This window comes from Canis lupus, chromosome 13 (assembly GCF_048164855.1).
Source record: "Canis lupus baileyi chromosome 13, mCanLup2.hap1, whole genome shotgun sequence".
Taxonomy (NCBI): Eukaryota; Metazoa; Chordata; class Mammalia; order Carnivora; family Canidae; genus Canis; species Canis lupus.
Window position 1 is genome coordinate 18,474,385 of NC_132850.1, and position 20,760 is coordinate 18,495,144.

At 36.0% G+C, this 20,760-nt stretch overlaps 2 protein-coding genes across 5 annotated transcripts in view; one reads left to right on the forward strand and one right to left on the reverse strand.

Annotated features, from left to right (window-relative positions):
* The window catches only part of LOC140602703 (olfactory receptor 4Q3-like), a 106,453-nt gene that overhangs the window by 39,609 nt on the left and 46,084 nt on the right, over positions 1–20,760 (forward strand). The window contains exon 3 of one of the 4 annotated variants that reach the window (XR_012005605.1): positions 5,695–7,916. The exons of the other annotated variants lie outside the window; for them this stretch is intronic. The gene's annotated coding sequence lies outside the window, so the exon portion shown is untranslated. Of the gene's footprint in view, positions 1–5,694; positions 7,917–20,760 lie in introns of those variants that run through there. 4 annotated transcript variants of the gene reach the window in all.
* LOC140602706 (olfactory receptor 4N2) lies at positions 2,388–3,375 on the reverse strand. Its single transcript, XM_072772659.1, has one exon. The coding sequence runs from the start codon at positions 3,309–3,311 to the stop codon at positions 2,388–2,390; it is 924 nt and encodes a 307-aa protein (XP_072628760.1). The 5' UTR covers positions 3,312–3,375.

The window sequence follows — 20,760 nt, forward strand, 5'->3', positions numbered from 1 at the left end:
TTGTGTGGAATCAGAAAAGACCCCAAATAGCCAGGGGAATTTTAAAAAAGAAAACCATATCTGGGGGCATCACAATGCCAGATTTCAGGTTGTACTACAAAGCTGTGGTCAATAAGACAGTGTGGTACTGGCACAAAAACAGACACATAGATCAATGGAACCGAATAGAGAACCCAGAAGTGGACCCTGAACTTTATGGTCAACTAATATTCGATAAAGGAGGAAAGACTATCTATTGGAAGAAAGACAGTCTCTTCAATAAATGGTGCTGGGAAAATTGGACATTCACATGTTGAAGAATGAAACTAGACCACTCTCTTTCACCATACACAAAGATAAACTCAAAATGGATGAAAGATCTAAATGTGAGACAAGATTCCATCAAAATCCAAGAGGAGAACACAGGCAACACCTTTTTGAACTTGGCCACAGTAACTTATTGCAAGATACATCTATGAAAGCAAGGGAAACAAAAGCAAAAATGAACTATTGGGACTTCATCAAGATAAGAAGCTTTTGCACAGCAAAGGATACAGTCAACAAAACTCAAAGACAACCTACAGAATGGGAGAAGATATTTGCTAATGACGTATCAGATAAAGGGCTAGTTTCCAAGATCTATAAAGAACTTCTTAAACTCAACACCAAAGAAACAAACAATCCAATCATGAAATAGGCAAAAGACATGAAAAGAAATCTCACAGAGGAAGACATAGACATGGCCAACATGCACATGAGAAAATGCTCTGCATCACTTGCCATCAGGGAAATACAAATCAAAACCACAACGAGATACCACCTCACACCAGTGAGAATGGGGAAAATTAACAAGGCAGGAAATAACAAATGTTGGAGAGGAGAAAAGGGAACCCTCTTACACTGTTGGTGGGAATGTGAACTGGTGCAGCCACTCTGGAAAACTGTGTGGAGGTTCCTCAAAGAGTTAAAAATAGATCTGCCCTACTACCCAGCAATTGCACTGTTGGGGATTTACCCCAAAGATTCAGATGCAATGAAACGCCGGGACACCTGCACCCCGATGTTTCTAGCAGCAATGTCCACAGTAGCCAAACTGTGGAAGGAGCCTCGGTGTCCATCGAAAGATGAATGGATAAAGAAGATGTGGTTTATGTATACAATGGAATATTACTCAGCCATTAGAAACGACAAATTTGCTTCAACGTGGATGGAACTGGAGGGTATTATGCTGAGTGAAGTAAGTCAATCAGAGAAGGACAAACAGTGTATGTTCTCATTCATTTGGGGAATATAAATAATAGTGAAAGGGAATATAAGGGAAGGGAGAAGAAATGTGTGGGAAATATCAGTAAGAGAGACAGAATATAAAGACTCCTAACTCTGGGAAACGAACTAGGGGTGGTGGAAGGGGAGGAGGGCGGGGGGTGGGGGTGAGTGGGTGATGGACACGGAGGGGGACACTTGTCGGCATGAGCACTGGGTGTTATTCTGTATGTTGGTAAATTGAACACCAATAAAAATTATTTTATTAAAAAGTAAAAAGAAAACAAGGCAGGAAACAACAAATGTTGTAGAGGATGCGGAGAAAAGGGAACAGTCTTACACTGTTGGTGGAAATGTGAACTGGTGCAGCTACTCTGGAAAACTGTGTGGAGGTTCCTCAAGGAGTTCATAATAGACCTGCCCTACGACCCAGCAATTGCACTGTTGGGGATTTACCCCAAAGATTCAGATGCAATGAAACGCCGGGACACCTGCACCCCGATGTTTCTAGCAGCAATGTCCACAATAGCCAAACTGTGGAAGGAGCCTCGGTGTCCATCGAAAGATGAATGGATAAAGAAGATGTGGTTTATGTATACAATGGAATATTACTCAGCCATTAGAAACGACAAATTTGCTTCAACGTGGATGGAACTGGAGGGTATTATGCTGAGTGAAGTAAGTCAATCAGAGAAGGACAAACAGTGTATGTTCTCATTCATTTGGGGAATATAAATAATAGTGAAAGGGAATATAAGGGAAGGGAGAGGAAATGTGTGGGAAATATCAGAAAGGGAGACAGAACATAAAGACTCCTAACTCTGGGAAACGAACTAGGGGTGGTGGAAGAGGAGGAGGGCGGGGGTTGGGGGTGAATGGGTGACAGGCACTGAGGAGGACACTTGACAGGATGAGCACTGGGTGTTATTCTGTATGTTGGTAAATTGAACACCAATAAAAATTTAATTTATTAAAAAAAACAGAATGGACGTGTTGGGGCACCTGGGTGGCTCATTAATAGCTATCTCTCCCATTGTCTAAAATAGCCCCCATGAAATGCTCAATAAATGCAGTGTTTAGAAATGAATACATTAATTTCAAAGAAAATTCTCTGGTCTTGAATTTTTATTCTTTTTTTCCCATAATTAGGCTCTATGCTGATTAAATAGCCTCTTCATAGAAGCTTTTACTTCCTGGTTACGAAGGGTATAAATCACAGGATTCAACAAAGGAAAGATCACTGTGTGAAAAAGAGAAACCACTTTGTCAGCTGGGAAGGCTCTGAAGGGGCGAGTGTAGATGAAGATGCCGGGCCCAAACATAAGAAATATAACAATGATATGGGTGGTGCATGTGGATACTGCCTTGTTCTTCCCCTCAGAGGAGGACCCATGTACACGGCAGAGGATCACTGCATATGAGGCCAGAAGGCCCAGGAAGCACAAGAGGGTCATCAGACCACTATTGAAGACCATCAGAAGCTCCACCACAAAGGTGTCCGTGCAGGCCAGCTTGATGACCTGCGGCACATCACAGAAGAAGTTATCCAGTCGGTTTGGGCCACAGAAGGGCAAGCGGAGGATGAGGGCCACCTGGATAATGGAGTGGACAAAGCCTCCAAGCCACAGAGCCAATAGCAAGGCATAGCAGGCTCTAGGGTTCATGACAGTTGAATAGTGTAAAGGCCGACAGATGGCAATGTAGCGGTCAAAGGCCATCACAACAAGGAGTAATCCTTCCCCTCCTCCAAGGAAGTGCAAGAAAAAGAGCTGAGTGATGCAACCCCTGTAGGAGATTACCTTCTTCTCAGAAAGGAAGTCCACCAGCATCCTGGGAGCCACAATGAAGGAGTAGGATGCATCCAGGAAAGCCAAGTTGCCCAGAAAGAAGTAGAGGGGGGCTGTGAGGCCAGGATCTGTTCTGATGGTGAGGATGATGAGGAAGTTTCCAGGGAGGATGATGAAATAGAAGATTAAAACTAGCACAAAGACCAAGAGCTGAATATTTCGAGACTGGGTTAGACCAAGAAGGATGAATTCTTTCACCACCGTACTGTTGTTATTTTCCATCTCCTCTGCCTGCAGTACATCAAGAAGCAGATTTCATTGTTATTACTATTTCTTCCAGCTAGATCCTCACTCTTCTCCAACTAAAAATATTTGACATATCTGGAGGCTCAGTCAGTTAAGTGTCAGACTCTTGATATCGGCTCAGGTCATGATCTCAGGGTGGTGAGATTGAGCCCTGAGTCACGCTCCATGCTAGACATGAGTTTAAGATTATCCCTCTGCTTCTCCTGTCCCATCCTTTTCCAAAAAAAAAAAATGACCTGTCACATCAGTTAAAAATCGTCTCTCAACCCTCTCCAACATCTTAGGTAAACTCCAAACCTTCTGTTAAGATCCAAATTTAAAGCAGGCAACCCAACAAAAATACTGCTTTCATACCACAACTCTTATTCCCATCCAACCATGCACTTCTATAGAATTGCTCTCTACTTTAAGAATTTGGAATCCTGCACCTTGGGATTCCTGCCTTCCTAAGTCATATAAGAAGTTTCCTATTTGAGATACAACATAACTCTATTAAGATCTTTGCATTTTTATGGTTATACTGTGCTTGAGACTTAGCTATTTTCTTGTAATTATACCTTTTTTTCATTCAAGTCCATTTTTTTCCTAAGTATTTCCTTTTTTTCCCATTTCTGTGGAGTTCCTCCTTCTTGCCTACTAACTCTCTGCCTTGCCCTCTGTATTCTCTTATTAATTCTTCTATGAACCTCCTCTAGTCTGGTGTCCTTCTATTACCCTGACTCCAAACTGATAATCAGGATTCCAATGATAACTCTACTTTCCATGTAACTTAGTTACATTCACATAGTTATATTCCTGGTTAAATACCACTTATGTAGCCCTCCATACCTTGTTCATGCAGCTTAATTAACACTATCTAAATCTCAGTTACTTCTATACTTTCGGTATCCTTAATTCTCTGATGTCCGTTGTAACAGTCAAGGGAGGAGAGCCTTTAGCCTTTCAACAAACAATACACTGCAATACAAAATTTTCCAATATACCATTTTAAAAAATAAGTTATGTCAATGCATAAAATCATAGCATAGAATAGATAGGAGTAACAATAAAGATCCTATTACAGTTTAGCAAATTCCTCTCAAAGATAAGAAAACTAAGGTTACCGTGGTTACCTAAGTTTAGAATGAGTTTACTCCTTTTTTATGATTTTTTATTTATTTATTCATGAGAGACACACGCATACACACACACACAGAGGCAGAGACACGGGCAGAGGGAGAAGCAGGCTCCATTCAGGAAGCCCAACATGGGACTCGATCTGGGGTCTCCAGGGTCATGCTCTGGGCTGAAGGGTTAGGGGTTAGGCTAAACCACTGAGCCACCCGGGCTGCCCTAGTTTTCTCTTTGGTTCTGATTGACCAGTAGTGGAAGAATGCAAGTGTGTTCTATTTCATTTAAATAAAGAAATTACTAACTCAGCCTTAATCAGTGGATATTCTTTTTTGTGTACTTAAATAAAAATAATATTGATAGTCTAAAAATCACTCATTTATAGAGCCTAAAATTAGAAGATGAACCTTTCTAAGTTATTGTGGGAAAAATACAGACTTAAGGCACAGGCTATTAAAGTGGGGTATGCTCATTAAAGAAGGGACACATGATGATTCATTGAGGAGTGAACAGAATATAGTATATATATATAACAAGTATATAATTGTGCATATTTGTACATATTGTGCTTTAATTTTATTCTTTTCAAAATACTATTTTTGATATATATATTGATATAATGGTACTTATAAATAAATTGCATATACTTAAGGTACATCTTAAAAAATGTTTTGTCATAGGTATGAAATATTCTTAGAGTTTGAATATTGCTAATCTACAGAAAAATATAATGCAATATATACCAGTATATACCAATATATATGCTCCTCTATACTATTTAACTAAATAGCACAGTTGCTTTTAAGTAAGCTCTGTGGAATATAGGGTACCAAAAAAGGGAAAATATTTGACAGAAAATGCTAATGAGTAAGTAATTAGAATGAAAGACTGGAAGAGAAAAGGGTGATGGAAATAAAGGAGATAAATAGAAAAGTAAAAACAAAACAAAACAAAACAGTAAGTCTATATAGTTCATTGTTAGGATACATATTTTAGGAAACATTAAAAATATATGTTTTAAGTATCTCTGGAGCTGAATAGATAATATACAAGTTTCCATGTTTCACTCCAAGCCACAGGTGGAATTTATGAAAGTCATGATTTCACATATTAATCAGTATATATACACAGTATACACATATATACAAATACTAGACACACAGGGAAAGTGAGACCTACAGAAAATTTTAACTATGCTACTCAAAATAATCTACATGTTCAATGCAATCCCTATCAACATTTTTCACAGAGCTGAAACAAACACTCCTACTTTGTATGGAACCAGAAAAGACCCTGAATAGCCAAAGTAATGTTGAAAAAGAAAACCAAAACTGGAGGCATCACAATTCTGGACTTCAAACTGTATCACAAAGCTGCAGTCATCAAGACAATATGGTACTGACACAAAAATAGACATACAGATCAATGGAACAGAATAGAAAACCCAGAAATGGACCCTCAATTGATCTTCGACAAAGCTGGAAAGAATATCCAATGGAAAAAAGACAGTCTCTTCAACAAATGGTGTTGGGAAATTTGGACAGCCATTCTTTATGTAGAAGAATGAAACTGGACCACTTATTAGCCATACATACACAAAAATAAAATAAAAATGGATGAAAGACCTAAATGTGAGATAGGAATCCACCCAAATCCTAGAGGAGAACCCAGGCAGCAATGTCTTTGGCCTCTGCTGTAACAACTTCTTGCTAGACACACCTCCAAAGGCAAGAGAAACAAAAGCAAAAGTAGATTATCAGGAATTCATCAAGATAAAAAGCTTTTATACAACTAGGATCAACAAAACTAAAAGGAACCTACAGAATAGAAGAAGATATTTGCAAACGTCTTATCTCAGATAAAGGGCTAGTTTCCAAAATATGTGAAGAATTTAAAAACTTAACAACCAAGAAACAAAAAATCCAGTCAAGAAATGGGTGGAAGACATGAACAGATGTTTCTTCAAAGAAGACATACAAATGGCCTACAGACACATGAAAATAAAACTTTTTTTTTGTAGCTCTTTAAATTAGCTTCTCTACTCACTTCTTGTTAGCATTTAGGAAGCCATTTGTCTCAACATTCATTCCATCAACTGCCTATAAAAATATATTCAGGAATGTAAGTCAAAGCCCCCTTTTACTTAGTTTTCTTGAATCCTACAAGCTCAATCTGAGTGTATTATTTCATGGTGTTAGTGTTTAATGACATCTCTGAGACAGAGGCTTTCTGAAGGTATTTATGATTAAGGCTTATTAGCCTCCACTCCACCTATTTCCAGTCTTTCATCTCTGTTTTTTTAACTATTACCTAAACAGATGTTATAAGATACTACCTGACACTATCCCCTTCTCATCTATGTATCCTCTCTACCTGTGATTCTGAAATGGTAGCTCACGTAAATCCAGAGAATTGTGTGTGAGATGATCATTTTTCTAGGTAAAATAAAACAAATTTCTGGGAAAAAATTTTACAGATTATATGGCCCTTTTCAGAATAAAAATATCCGATTTCAGCCAATTCATGGGAAAAGTGTTGTCAAAAAGAGGCCGAAATGAGCATCTAAATCCTCACCACTGTATTTCCAATCTTCCTTGCCTTTCAGCTAATTCATAGATTCTTCTCTCTGTGGCAATGAGGATACAGTAGAGAAGTAGGGAAGGCAAAGGAGAGGGCTGCCTTCATTTTTAGGGTGGAGACACTACCAGCAAACTGTGCATATCTGGAGTGTAAACTGGTCAGACCAGCCTCTCGAGCCAGGTGTTTAGAGACCCAAGGGCCTTACTTCCCTATCTCTTTGAAACATTCACTCCTTTTCTTCCTTATGTTCTGTCCTCTTTATCTCCCCTTTTATTCATCACCAAGTCTTCATTTTCCTAATTTATTTTTATAAGTTTATGGTTTCTTTTCCCCTTTTAATTTACTGAACTCATTTTCCCCTAATTTTCTTTCCCTATTTACGTTGCTTACCTTAAATCTCACTTTTCTTTAACATTTTCTCTTCTTCCTATCATTTATTCATATTCTTTTCTATATGAAATTTTTTCATTCTCTGTTTGTCCTCTTGTTCATTGCCACTCCACTATAGCCCATGTCTGTCTTGCCATTATATTTTAAAAACAAAACAAAAACCCTATTGTTGGTTCCTTTCAAACAAAAATGAGTGATAAGTACACTTCCCACCATATTCCATTCTTAACAGTTGGTCTACAAAATAAATTTATAATTCAGTCTTCAGTACTAATCATTTTCTCTTGAGTAGTATCCTTCTTATAGTTTACCAAATCTGAACCACTCATTAATTACTCCCCATTCCCTCATATATATTTTTTCCACATATAAGTGAATCTGATAAAAAAAAGATGCTTTCTCTTTATAAAATAAAGGTAAATCTCTTTAATATCATTCTAAAGAAATGAAATTGTTCAACAAAGTTTCCAAAAATCTGAGTGTAATTTCTGTCAGCATATTGATTGAAGTTTATAAGTTATTTAAGGATAAATTAGTAGTAAGTTTTACATATTAAAAATGTGGATCAAGCTAAAGAACATAATCAAAGATTTAATTGGTACTGATGCTATTGATAAACATATAAAGCACTAAACAAATATATAGGTATTCAGCCAGGAAATTCTTTCATCAGTAAAATTAAATGGTTTAAATTACTTCTAAATTTCCTAACTTTTTAAGCAATGTAATAAGATAGAACTATCCTTACTTTGGAAACCTTTTATGTGATTCTAATGCTTTTGTAGAATGAGTAAGTGTTGGCTCAGCAATTCACTAAATGTTTGATCCTGGGAAAGTCATCTAGCTTTGCTTTCAGAAGGTTGGCTTTTCATCTTTCACATAGAATAACGTGTTGACTCTGACAGGGATACAAGGATCATGATATATAAGGAAGAAGGTAATAATAATAATTTATTTAAGTATGTTTAAACCAAAGTGAACTCTGCAAATATGTAGATGTTAAGAGGTAGCTCTACTAAATAGATATATTGCCATGAGATCCTTTGTCAATGGCTCTAGGGTAAACCCTGGGTGATGGTGGCAACAAAAATTGGAGTGATTAATAGGAGAAATTGTGGCGGTGCAGTAAAGCTTTCATGTAAAACTGCCAATGCAGTCAATCATTTGATATCAAGCTTTTCTCAGTTTTACAACTTTCTCTATCAAAGCTTTGTGTTGTTGAATAATAGAACCATAGGCAAGAGAAGAAACTCTCAAATTTACTGAGTATGGATATTAAGAGATCTGGACTAATCTGCAAAATCATAAAATCTGTTAAGCTTTTTTTTTCTCTGGAGGCTTTAGCCTAACTTTCTGTATCTTTCTCCCTTTCATCCATATTTTATAAGAATAATAAAACATATCATTCATTCTTATGTTCCTTGATTTTAATACCAGATGTCAATTCTGTGAAGGCTCTTGATAATTCTACTTAATTATGATAAGAGAATGAAAGTTTTGTCCACCATTAAAGTAATTCCAAACATCAAGAGCATTAGAGATCTATTAGGGTGGAGGGTAGAAAATGCCACACTGCTGAATTTAGGTTTTTGCCTCTGCTATTCCTACTGAAACTCTGACCTCTATTCCATTGTATTCCAATGCAGCAGATGAAACAGTAGAATAGCTGTGATATCTTCTCTGTTGTCCTCTCCTTGTTTCTGGTAAATATGAATATTACTCCATTCCTTGGAAATTTGAGTCTCCAGGGGTTTTATGTAATTCTCACAAGTAGCCATCCTTCCTCACAAAGGAACCTTAGGTTTTGAGATCTCCTTTAACACTTTACAATACAACGGAGAAAGTGCTTTGGGGACTGGGACTGCCAAGACCCTACTGAATATTTCCAGAGGGAGCTGTTAGAATGTGAGCTAAATTAGGCATATGGAAATACCAGAGCTTTGGAAGGGATAAATATTTTAAAATATGTCATATAGTGCCACACTGGGTTAATTCTGAATTCTAAAATCAAAGTCCTATTGGTAAATGAGATAATAGAAACCTATCTGGAAGCATGTTTATTAGGTCAAAAGTAAATAGAAGGTTAAGAAAACTCATTCATACTTATAATAACCCCTCAAATGTAAATAAATGATGAAATATTTATACATATATATATTTCCATAGATATATATAGATATAGATATATAGATGTCAAGAAAGCAAGCAGGAATAGAATGACAAGGTGAGAAAAGTGAGGTATTTGCCTTAGGCACAAAATTTACCAGGGCACCAAAAACTTTAATAATCAAAATAAGTACCATTTTAATGCAATATTTTAAAAATCACAGTTAATGTGAAAATTGTGAACAGAAAAATGAAATTTTTAAATCAAAATATTAAAATTACAGATATTTCCTTTTGTGTGAAATCCCACTATGGCTCAGCATAACACTCGCTGATCATATCTTTATTTAAAGTTTGGCATTTACTTTCCTCACTGTGGATTTTTTAAAAAGATTTGATTTTTTAAGAAATATTAATTAAAATATTGTTTATCTTTATTACTAAGTTGGGTTTTTTTTGGTCACTCCCTTAGATTTTACACTCAAGGCAAGTGCTTTCTCATTGTCCATATCACCATGATCTGGCCCTGAAAGCAAATCATGTGGCCAAGTCAATAAATGAGTATGTAAACAATATGCAGAAAAAATATAAATAATGCTCATGAAGACTTTGAAGGCATAATCCTTCTTAGACAGAAGAACCGTTTCCTTAAGGGAAAATGACTTCTCAAATAGGATGTGAAAAGATATATCATGATCTCAGTATTTGTTGTTTATTCACTTTTACTCTGCTCAGCAAAAACAAAAACGAATAACTTTTTATTGCTTTCATTACAGATTATTATTTTTTCATAAAATTATTTTTTATTGGTGTTCAATTTGCCAACATATAAACACCCAGTGCTCATCCCATCAAGTGCCCCCCTCAGTGCCTGTCACCCAGTCACCTCCACCCCCCGCCCACATCCCCTTCCACCACTCCTAGTTAATTTCCCAGAGTTAGGAGTCTTTCATGTTAGAGATTATTTTTTAAAATTTCTTTTTATTGGAGTTCAATTTGCCAACATATAGCATAACACCCAGTGCTCATCCCATCAAGTGCCCTCCTCAATGCCCATCACCCAGTCACCCCAACCCCCTGCATACCTCCCTTTCCACCACCCCTTGTTCATTTCCCAGAGTTAGGAGTTTCTCATGTTCTGTCTCCCTCTCTGATTTTTCCCACTCATTTTCTTTCCTTTCCCCTTTACTCCCTTTCACTATTTTTTATATTCCCCAAATGAATGAGACCATATAATGTTTGTCCTTCTCTTTCATTACATATTATTAAAATTAATTATGGTTTAGAGCAATTAAATGCAAGTTGGTTCTGTTTTTTATATCTGTTTTTATTCTTTTGTTTTAAGGGGAAATCTGAATTTAGGAGTCACTTTACAGTTGAAATAATGCACTCCTATTTTTGTAAACTATAATTCATAATAAAATATGTATTTGTCCTAATCTATTTTCAGCTTAAAAATACAGTAGAAAAAGTAGAAAAAGGAGAGAGTAAAAAAGAGGTAAAGAGAAAGTTAGATTCTTCTGCATGTGGCTGTCCAATGTTCCCAGCACCATTTATTAAAATGACTGTCCTTTTCCCAGTGGATAGTCTTTCCTGCTTTGTTGAATATTAGTTGACCATAGAATGAGGGTCCACTTCTGGATTCTCTATTCTGTTCCATTGATCTGTGTGTCTGTTTTTGTGCCAGGACCACACTGTCTTGATGATCACATCTTTGTAGCACAACCTGAAATCTGGCATTGTGATGCCCCCAGCTCTGGTTTCTTTTTTAATATTCCGCTGGCTATTCAGGGTCTTTTCTGATTCCACACAAATCTTAAGATGATTTGTTCCAACTCTCTGAAGAAAGTCCATGGTATTTTGATAGGGATTGCATTAAATGTGTAAATTGCCCTGGGTAACACAGACATTTTCACAATATTAATTCTTCCATTCCGTGAATGTGGAATATTTTTCCATCTCATTGTGACTTCCTCAATTTCTTTCAGAAGTGTTCTGTAGTTTTTAGTGTATAGATCCTTTCCCTCTTTGGTTAGGTTTATTCCTAGGTATCTTATGCTTTTGTATGCAATTGTAAATGTGATTGACTCCTTAATTTCTCTTTCTTCAGTCTCATTGTTAGTGTATAGAAATGACACTGATTTCTGGGCATTGATTTTGTATCCTGCCACACTGCCAAAATGCTGTATGAGTTCTAGCAACCTTGGGGTGGAGTCTTTTGGGTTTTCTATGTACAGTATCTTGTCATCTGTAAAGAGGGAGAGTTTCACTTCTTCTTTGCCAATTCGAATGCCTTTTATTTCTTTTTGTTGTCTGATTGCTGAGGCTAGGACTTCTAGGACTGTGTTGAATAGCAGTGGTGAGAGTGGACATCCCTGTCCTATTCCTGATCTTAGGGGAAAGACTCTCAGTATTCCTCCATTGAGAATGATATTTGCTGTGGGTTCTTTGTAGATCGCTTTTAAGATGCTGAGGAATATCCTCTCTATCCCTACACTCTTATTAAGAGTTTTGATTAAATGGATGCTGTATTTTGTCAAATGCTTGTTCTGCATCTATTGAGAAGATCATATGGTTTTTGTTTTTTTTCTTGTTGATGTGATTTTTCACGTTGATTGTTTTACAAGTGTTGAACCAGCCTTGCATCCCAGGGATAAATTCCACTTGGTCATGGTGAATAATCTTCTTAATGTACTGTTGGATCCTATTGGCTAGTATCTTGTTTAGAATTTTTGCATCTGCGTTCATCAGGGATATTGGTCTATAATTCACCCTTCTGGTAGGGTCTTTGGTTTTGGAATCAACCAACCATTTATGATGCTGGCCTCATAAAACGAATTTGGAAGTATTTCCTCCCTTTCTATCCTTCAGAACAGCTTTAGTAGAATAGGTATGATTTCTTCTTTAAAAATTTGATAGAATTCCCCTGGGAAGCCATCTGGTCCTGGACTTTTGTGTCTTGGGAGGTTTTTGATGGCTGCTTCAATTTATTGGCCTGTTATTGGCCTGTTCAGGGAAAATTGAACGGCCACGTTCAGAAGAATGGAACTAGACCATTCTCTTACACCAGACACAAAGATAAACTCAAAATGGATGAAAGATCTAAATGTGAGAGAAGAATCCATCAAGACCCTAGAGGAGAACACAGGCAACTCCCTTTTTGAACTTGGCCACAGCAACTTCCTGCAAGATACATCTATGAAAGCAAGGGAAACAAAAGCAAAAATGAACTATTGGGACTTAAGATAAAAAGCTGCACAGCAAAAGAAATAGTCAACAAAACTAAAAGACAACCTACAGAATGGGAGAAGATATTTGTAAATGACATATCAGATAAAGGGCTAGTGTCCAAGATCTATAAAGAACTTATTAAACTCAACACCCAAGAAACAAATAATCCAATCATGAAATGGGCAAAAGACATGAACAGAAATTTCAGAGGAAGACATAGACATGACCAACAAGCACATGAGAAAATGCTCCGCATCCCTTGCCATCAGGGAAATACAAATCAAAACCACAGTTAGATACCCAATGGTCACACCAGTGAGAATGGGGAAAATTAACAAGGCAGGAAACATCAAATGTTGGAGAGGATGTGGAGAAAGGGGAACCCTCTTGCACTGTTGGTGGGAATGTGAACTGGTGCAGGGACTCTGGAAAACTGTGTGGAGGTTCCTCAAAGAGTTAAAAATAGATCTGCCCTACGACCCTGCAATTGCTCTGCTGGGGATTTACCCCAAGATACAGAGGCAGTGAAAAGCTGAGACACCTGCCCCCAAATGTTTATAGCAGCAATGTCCACAATAGCCAAACTGTGGAAGGAGCCTCAGTGTCCATCGAAAGATGAATGGATAAAAAAGATGTAGTGTATAAAGATTTTTTTATTTATTCATTTATGAGAGAGAGAGAGAGAGAAGGCTCCATGCAGGAGCCTGATGTGGGACTTGATCTCTGGTCTCCAGGATCATGCCCTGGGCCAAAGGCAGGGGCCAAACTGCTGAGCCACCCCAGGATCCCCAGATGTGGTCTATATATACAAGGGAATACTACTCAGCCATTAGAAAGGATGAATACTCACCATTTGCTTCGATGTGGATGGACTGGAGGGTATTATGGTGAGTGAAGTAAGTCAATCAGAGAAGGAGAAACATTATATGGTTTCACTCATACAGAGAATATAAAAAATAATGAAAGGGATAATAGGGGAAAGGAGAAAATGAGTGGGAAAAATCAGACAGGATGACAAAACAAGAGAGACTCCTAGCTCAGGAAAGCAAATAAGGGGTAGTGGAAGAGGAGATGGGCAGGGGGATGGGGTGACTGGGTGACAGGCAGTGAGGGGAATACTGGACAGGAGAAGCACTGGGTGCTATACTCTATGTTGGCAAATAGAACTCTAATAAAAAAATATACACACACACAAAAGAAAGCTAGAATGATCAAAATATAGAACAAGAAAACATAAAGGAGACACAAATGGAAAGGCAATTATTTATAATATATATATATTATAAACATATGTGGAGTATTAGCCCCGTCTTGAACTAGGTTAGTGTCCTGCCACAAAAGACTCTTAAAAATAGGATATTTTTCTGTAATTAGGAGCATAATCTGAGACTTTCTCACTTTTTAATATTTACCCCAATACGTAAGATAAAATTAATCAGAAGATCTAAACTAGCTCAGAGTAGAGGCTTTTTAACCCAGCTGAGAAAACTTGGGTCATGTTAGACAGACTTACAATTTGAGGAAAAAAACAAACAAATGATTAAAAGGATTTTAAAAAGTCGTAACCTCAGGTTGACTTAAGATTTGTATAACTAATTTACTGATCAAAAAGCATATACATAAAAATAACTCATTACAGCGAAAATATTACCAGATAGTAAAAAGCTAAGGATACAGTACTGGCTTCAATCTATAACATTCCATGGCTTTGAAAAATAACACCACTTTTCTCAGACTGTTTCCCCACCTATAGATAGGGTATTTTTATTTTTATTTTTTGTTTTGTTTTGTTTTGTTTAACAATGATTTATTTGAGAGAAAGCGTGACCAGGAAGGGTGAGGGAGGACAGAGAATCTCAAGTAGACTCTGCACTGAGCACCATACATGGGGATCCATCTCATGACCCTGAGATCACAACCTGAGCTGAAACCAAGGGTCAGACACTCAACTGACTGTATCACCCAGGGGCCTGGGGTATTTTTGTTTTTGTTTTTTTAAATATTAAGATAATGAATAATTTATCTCCGTTACTGAGTTTTTTTGATGCTCCCTTAGATTCTGTACACAATTCAACAATCACTTACTGTCTACCATGAGCCAGGTAGTATTTTAAGTGTCCCTGCAACGCAATGCAGTACAGACAAGACAAACAACATCCCTGTTCTTTGAGATTTTACATTCTAATACAGAGACACAGACAATAAGCAAGAAGGAAAGAGAACATGAGATACTAATGAAAATATTACACTCTGTTGGAGAAATCTTGCAAAAAATACTGCTATTTTAGATAGGGTGGTGGTCAGGGATGGTCTTTTGAGGCAGTTTCATAAAATGAGATATCAAGGTCTCAAAGAAAACATGCTAGAGAGAAGTCATCAAAAAGAAAGATCTGGTGTTCTGAGGAACAGAAAACAGGCCAGGGTGCCCAGAGAGTAAAAAATTTATATACAGAGAAAATTCCTTCCTACCTTTGTCCCATACCCATATATTCCACACACAATTCCTGATAAGAAACAGCTATGATTCTTTGTGTATCTTCCCAAAAGCATTATACATACATAAGTAAATGGACTGTACATTATTTTCTCCCTATTAATAAACAAATGTGATAAATATCCCAAAATAAAGGATTATTCAAATACATTTTAATAACAGCATAAAAGTCAATACTTCTTTCATAGGTATTTAAAATATTATATATATAAAATATGTAAACCTATAATACTTATGCTCATGTATAAGATAGATTCCAGGGATCCCTGGGTGGCGCAGCAGTTTAGCGCTTGCATTTGGCCCAGGGCGCGATCCTGGAGACCCGGAATTGAGTCTCATGTCGGGCTCCCGGTGCATGGAGCCTGCTTCTCCCTCTGCCTCTCTCTCTCTCTGTGACTATCATAAATAAATAAAAATTTAAAAAAAATTTAAGATAGATTCCAGAATATTTTTTAAAGTTTATACATGCTGAAAAATGTAGAAAATACATTCCAAAATTTATATACATTCTCTGACTTTTTTCCTATTGTGTATATGTATCTCAACAACTCCTTTATACCACAACCATTTAAAAAATTTTTATTAACACCAGATTATGTTAAACTCTATAATGTCTACTTCAAAATTTCCCATTTTGCTTTTTACAATAATAAAAAAGTATTCAATTACTCATTCTCTTCTTACCAACCATCCTGAAAGTCTACCAGAGAAAGTCATTGTGCCAAGAGACCAAATACAGAAATTAATAAGACAAACACTAACTTCAAGAAAGGCAGAAAATTGTGAATACAAATAAAATTTAAATAATTGTGAAATGCTTAAAAAAGAACTATATTTAGAGTATTATAAGAAAAAACAGAGGCAAACACAGTGTGGAGTGTTAGAAATATTTCAAGATGGGAGAAACGCTATGGCTGAGTCTTGTTTGAAATATTCACTAGAAAATGGTAAGAGGAGACCACAGGAAGTGCAAAGGTATCAAAGAATCCAAACTATGCATGTGCAGAAATAGTAACAGGCAAAATTGGAAAAATAAGGTAATTGTTAAGAGTAGTTGTACTTGATTAAGTTTACAATTCTGCAAAAGGAAATTCAGGAAATACCATGAGACTACTGTTGCTACACTATATGTAAGGGATCTATCTTTCTGACTTGATAAAATTTACAACTTCTCAGTATATGGTTTACATATCATGTACATATATCATCAGAATAAATTCATTTTACAGAAGCATACTCTTACATTTAAAATTCAGAATTTATTATGGCATTCAACATGGCAAGTCTTAATCTGATAGATTTTATTCTATGATATAAAACAAATTTCAACACATTTTTAAAATTGAAGTCATATCAAATATGTTCTTAGACCACAATGAAATTAAACTGGAAGTATATTAAGCTAATTTCCAAATATTACAGGAAAAAAAACACTCTAAATAACCCATGAATAAGAAGATCAAAGTAAAGATTAGAAATATTTTTAATTGAATGAAAATGAGAACACAATTTAAAAACATATGCAAGATGTAGATAAAGCAGTGTCTAGAGGGAAATGTGTAGCATCAATTGAATGTCTTTAAAGAGTATAACAAAGGGTTTAAATCAATAATCTAATCTTCCACTTTAGAAAAAGAATGGTAAATTAAATCCAAAGAAAGAAGGAATGAATAACATAAATCCAAGAAGAAATATTAAGAAACAGAAAAGCAATAGAGAAAAATAAATAAGAACAAAAAGCTAATTCTTTGTAAAGAATAAGAAAATTTATAAAACTTTAGCCAGACTAATCAAGAAAAAAATACAAAAATATCAGTATCGGGAATTAAAGAGGGGCAATCACTATAGATAATACAAAAATTAAAAGAATATTAAGGAAACATTATGAGCAACTTATGCCAGTGAACCTGATAACTTAATTGAGCACACAAAATTCTAAAGACATTACCTACAAAAGCTAACTCTAGAAGAAGTACACTGAATAGCTGTGTATCTATTAAATAAATTCAATTTGTACTTAAAAAATTCCCATGAAAAAAACTTCAGACCTAGATGGCTCCTATAGTGAAATCTACCAAACATTTATTGAAGAAATGATACTAATTTTACACAGACTCTAAAAAAACAGTATGAAAGGGAAGATATTTTCTAATATCCTCTAATTTCTTCTTGTACACATTCAGTTATTTAAGTTTCTGGCTTTAAAAAAAAAGTCTTAATTTGCAAGTATATGCAGTTTTTTTCTTAATTATTTCAAATTCAACTCCATTGTGGTCAGAAAATATACTGGTCTATCTTGACGAATGCTTCATTGCACCCCAAAAGGATGTGTGTTCTTCATTTTTGGGTACAATACTCTATAAATAGCAACTAGGTTAAGTTTGTTTCTTGTCGTTTGACTCTTCTATACCCCTACTGATTTTTTTAAATCACATATTCTACCAATTTTCAAAAAAAGTTATTAAACTCTCAATCTATGATTTTGGATTCTCCATTTCTTTATTTAGATATGTCTGTATTCATGCATAAATTGTTGTTACTAGCGGATTCACATTTATTGTATGTCTTGATGAACTGACACTTTTATCACTATAAAATTCTTTTATAAAGACCTAGTGGTCCTTGGAATTTACTTTGTTATTAATACAACTATACCAAAAAATGGTTACTGTTTGCATGGTAGAAAAGATACATAATTAAGAGAGAGAAAGGGGGACAGAGAGAGGTTGTTTATTATAATGAATTGGTTCATGTGATTATGGAAGTGGAGAAGTCCTACAATCTGCCATCTGTGAAATAAAAACCCAGGAAAGACAGTTCTGTCATTCAGTCCAAGTTTAAAGGCCTGAGAACCAGGGAAGCTGATAAATTCCAGTCCAACGTCTAGAAGAGACAAAGTGAAATATACCAGCTCAATCAGTGAAGAAAGCAAGCAAGCAATTCCGCACCCCCCCCATTCAGGCCCATCAATGGGTTGAATGACACCTACCCAGGACGGAAGGGCAATCGACTAAGTACACCAATTTGAATACTAGTTCCGTACTAACACTCTCACAGACACACCAGAAATAATGTTTAATCTGGAGACCCCATGGCCAGTTGACATATAAAATTAAATATAACATATGGCATATCATCCTCTATGCTTATGCTTGAAACATATCTTTGTATTTAAGAACTGATATAAATAATATATACTTGAATCTTGCTCTCTTATACAGTCTGAAAATCTTTCTTAAATCACATACATGGTCCATTTACATTTAATATTTTTTAAAGATTTTATTTAACAGAAAGAGAGAGAGCACAAGTAAGGGGAGTAGCAGGAGAGGGAGAGGCAGGCTCTATGCTGAGCAGGAAGCCTGATGTGGGGCTGGATCCCAGGAACCTGGGATCAGGATCATTACCTGAGCTGAAGGCAGATGCTTAAACAACTGAGCCACCCAGGTGCCCCCATTTACATTTAGTATTATTGTTGATATTTGAGTTAATTGTATTTGTCCCATTCTTCATTCCTTTGCATTTCTTTCCTTCCTTCTTTTGGATTGAATATTTTTTAACATTCCACTTTCTCTCCTGTAAAGACTATCTAATTAAGTGTCCTTGTATTATTTTTGTGTGACTGGATGCTCTCGTGATTATAATACTCATCTATAGCATACTGGTCACTACAAATTGTTATTCAAGGATACTTCATGAAGAGTATTTTACAAAAATAAATAAATAAATAATTCTTTTAGCCCCCTTTAAGTCCTCTCTGCTATTGTTGTAGTATATTTTACTTCAAAATACATTATAAAACCCCTATAGTATTTTATTATTTCTTAGGTGGTTAATGATAAAGTAAATAATACAAGTTAAAAAATAGACTTTTTGACTTATTTCACTCAGTATAATACCCTCCAGTTCCATCCATGTTGAAGCAAATGGTGGGTATTTGTCATTTCTAATGGCTGAGTAATATTCCATTATCAATCAGAGAAGGACAAACACTATATGTTCTCATTCATTGGGGGAATATAAATAATAGTGAAAGGGAATAGAAGGGAGAAGAAATGGGTAGGGAATATCAGAAAGGGAGACAGAACATGAAAGACTCCTAACTCTGGGAAACGAACTAGGGGTGGTGGAAGGGGAGGAGGGTGGTGGAGGGGGTGTGAATGGGTGACAGGCACTGATGGGGGCACTTGTTGGGATGAGCACAGGGTGTTATTCTGTATGTTGGCAAATTGAACACCAATAAAAAATAAATTTATTATTAAAAAATAAATAAAAAATAAAAAATAGAAAAACAAAATAAAAAATAGACTTTTTGTCATATTTACATACTTCTTTACCATTTCCAGACCTTCTCAGTCTTCCTTATTAATTCAGGTTTCCATCTGACATATTTTCTCTTGATATGAAGAATTTTCTTTAGCATGACTTTTTGTATAGGTCTGCTGGCAACAAATTGTCTCTCATCTTTTATGACTATTAAGGTGCCTGTTGTATCTTTCTTATTGAAGTTTATTTTCACTAGATATGGAATTCTAGCTTGACAGTTTGTTTTTCTTCTTTAAGAAGAACTTTAAAAATTGCATTTCACTGACATGGTATCCATTGTTTCTGATAAACAGTCAACCACCATTCTTGTCACTCCTCTGATCTTTTTCCCTCTACTGCTTTTAAGATTTTCTTTCCAGGAGTGCCTGGGTGGCTCAGTCAGTTAGGCATCTGACTCTTTTTTTTTTTTTTGAATTTTTTATAAGCTTTTACTTCAGTGATCAAAAGAATGCAGTAAATGGAATCTATACTGATTAACATTAGGCATGCACCTCTACCTGAAACTGCTGTTAGCTTTTGACTGGCCTAAATCTGTATAACCTATTTAGGCACATCTTTGAATTTTTTGGACCCTGATATACAGGGTTAGTAAGCTTCTTCCTTGTGGCAGTTTAGTACTGAGAATTATGCTCACTGGCTAGATTCCTTTGTATCTAAAGGCCTCTAGACACTCAGGCTACCTGTACTACCTTGAGACCGTACCTTATACATTAAAGTAAATCACAGCATAAGGGAAGGAGATAATCTAGAAAGCTGAGTGTATTGTATTAACATCCCATAGATTTCTTTCCAGCACCGAAAGTCAAAACACTAGATAAAGAGGCCTATAGTTAAGTACCAAATTACTTTTCTCCACCTGCTAGCCTTTCTGAGAGACACAAAGATGTATCAATCTCCCCAGAAATCTGAAATGAATCCACACAAATGACAGATTTTACTTTATGTGGTCCCACTATCAAATTAGAGAAAGCAGTTCCACTATCAAAATTATAGGGAGCAGTTTATGGGACTTTGAGAAAGCATAGTCGCAGATACAGTAATTTGCATCTAGTAGTTTTCCCATTCATCTGTCAATTGTTTTCACAAGATTAGCATTAAAAAAACACAATTAAATACATATATGACCCTCAACCCCCCCCCCCCAAAATTGGTCTTTGTTCATTCTCAGATGACAGGATGTTCCAAGAG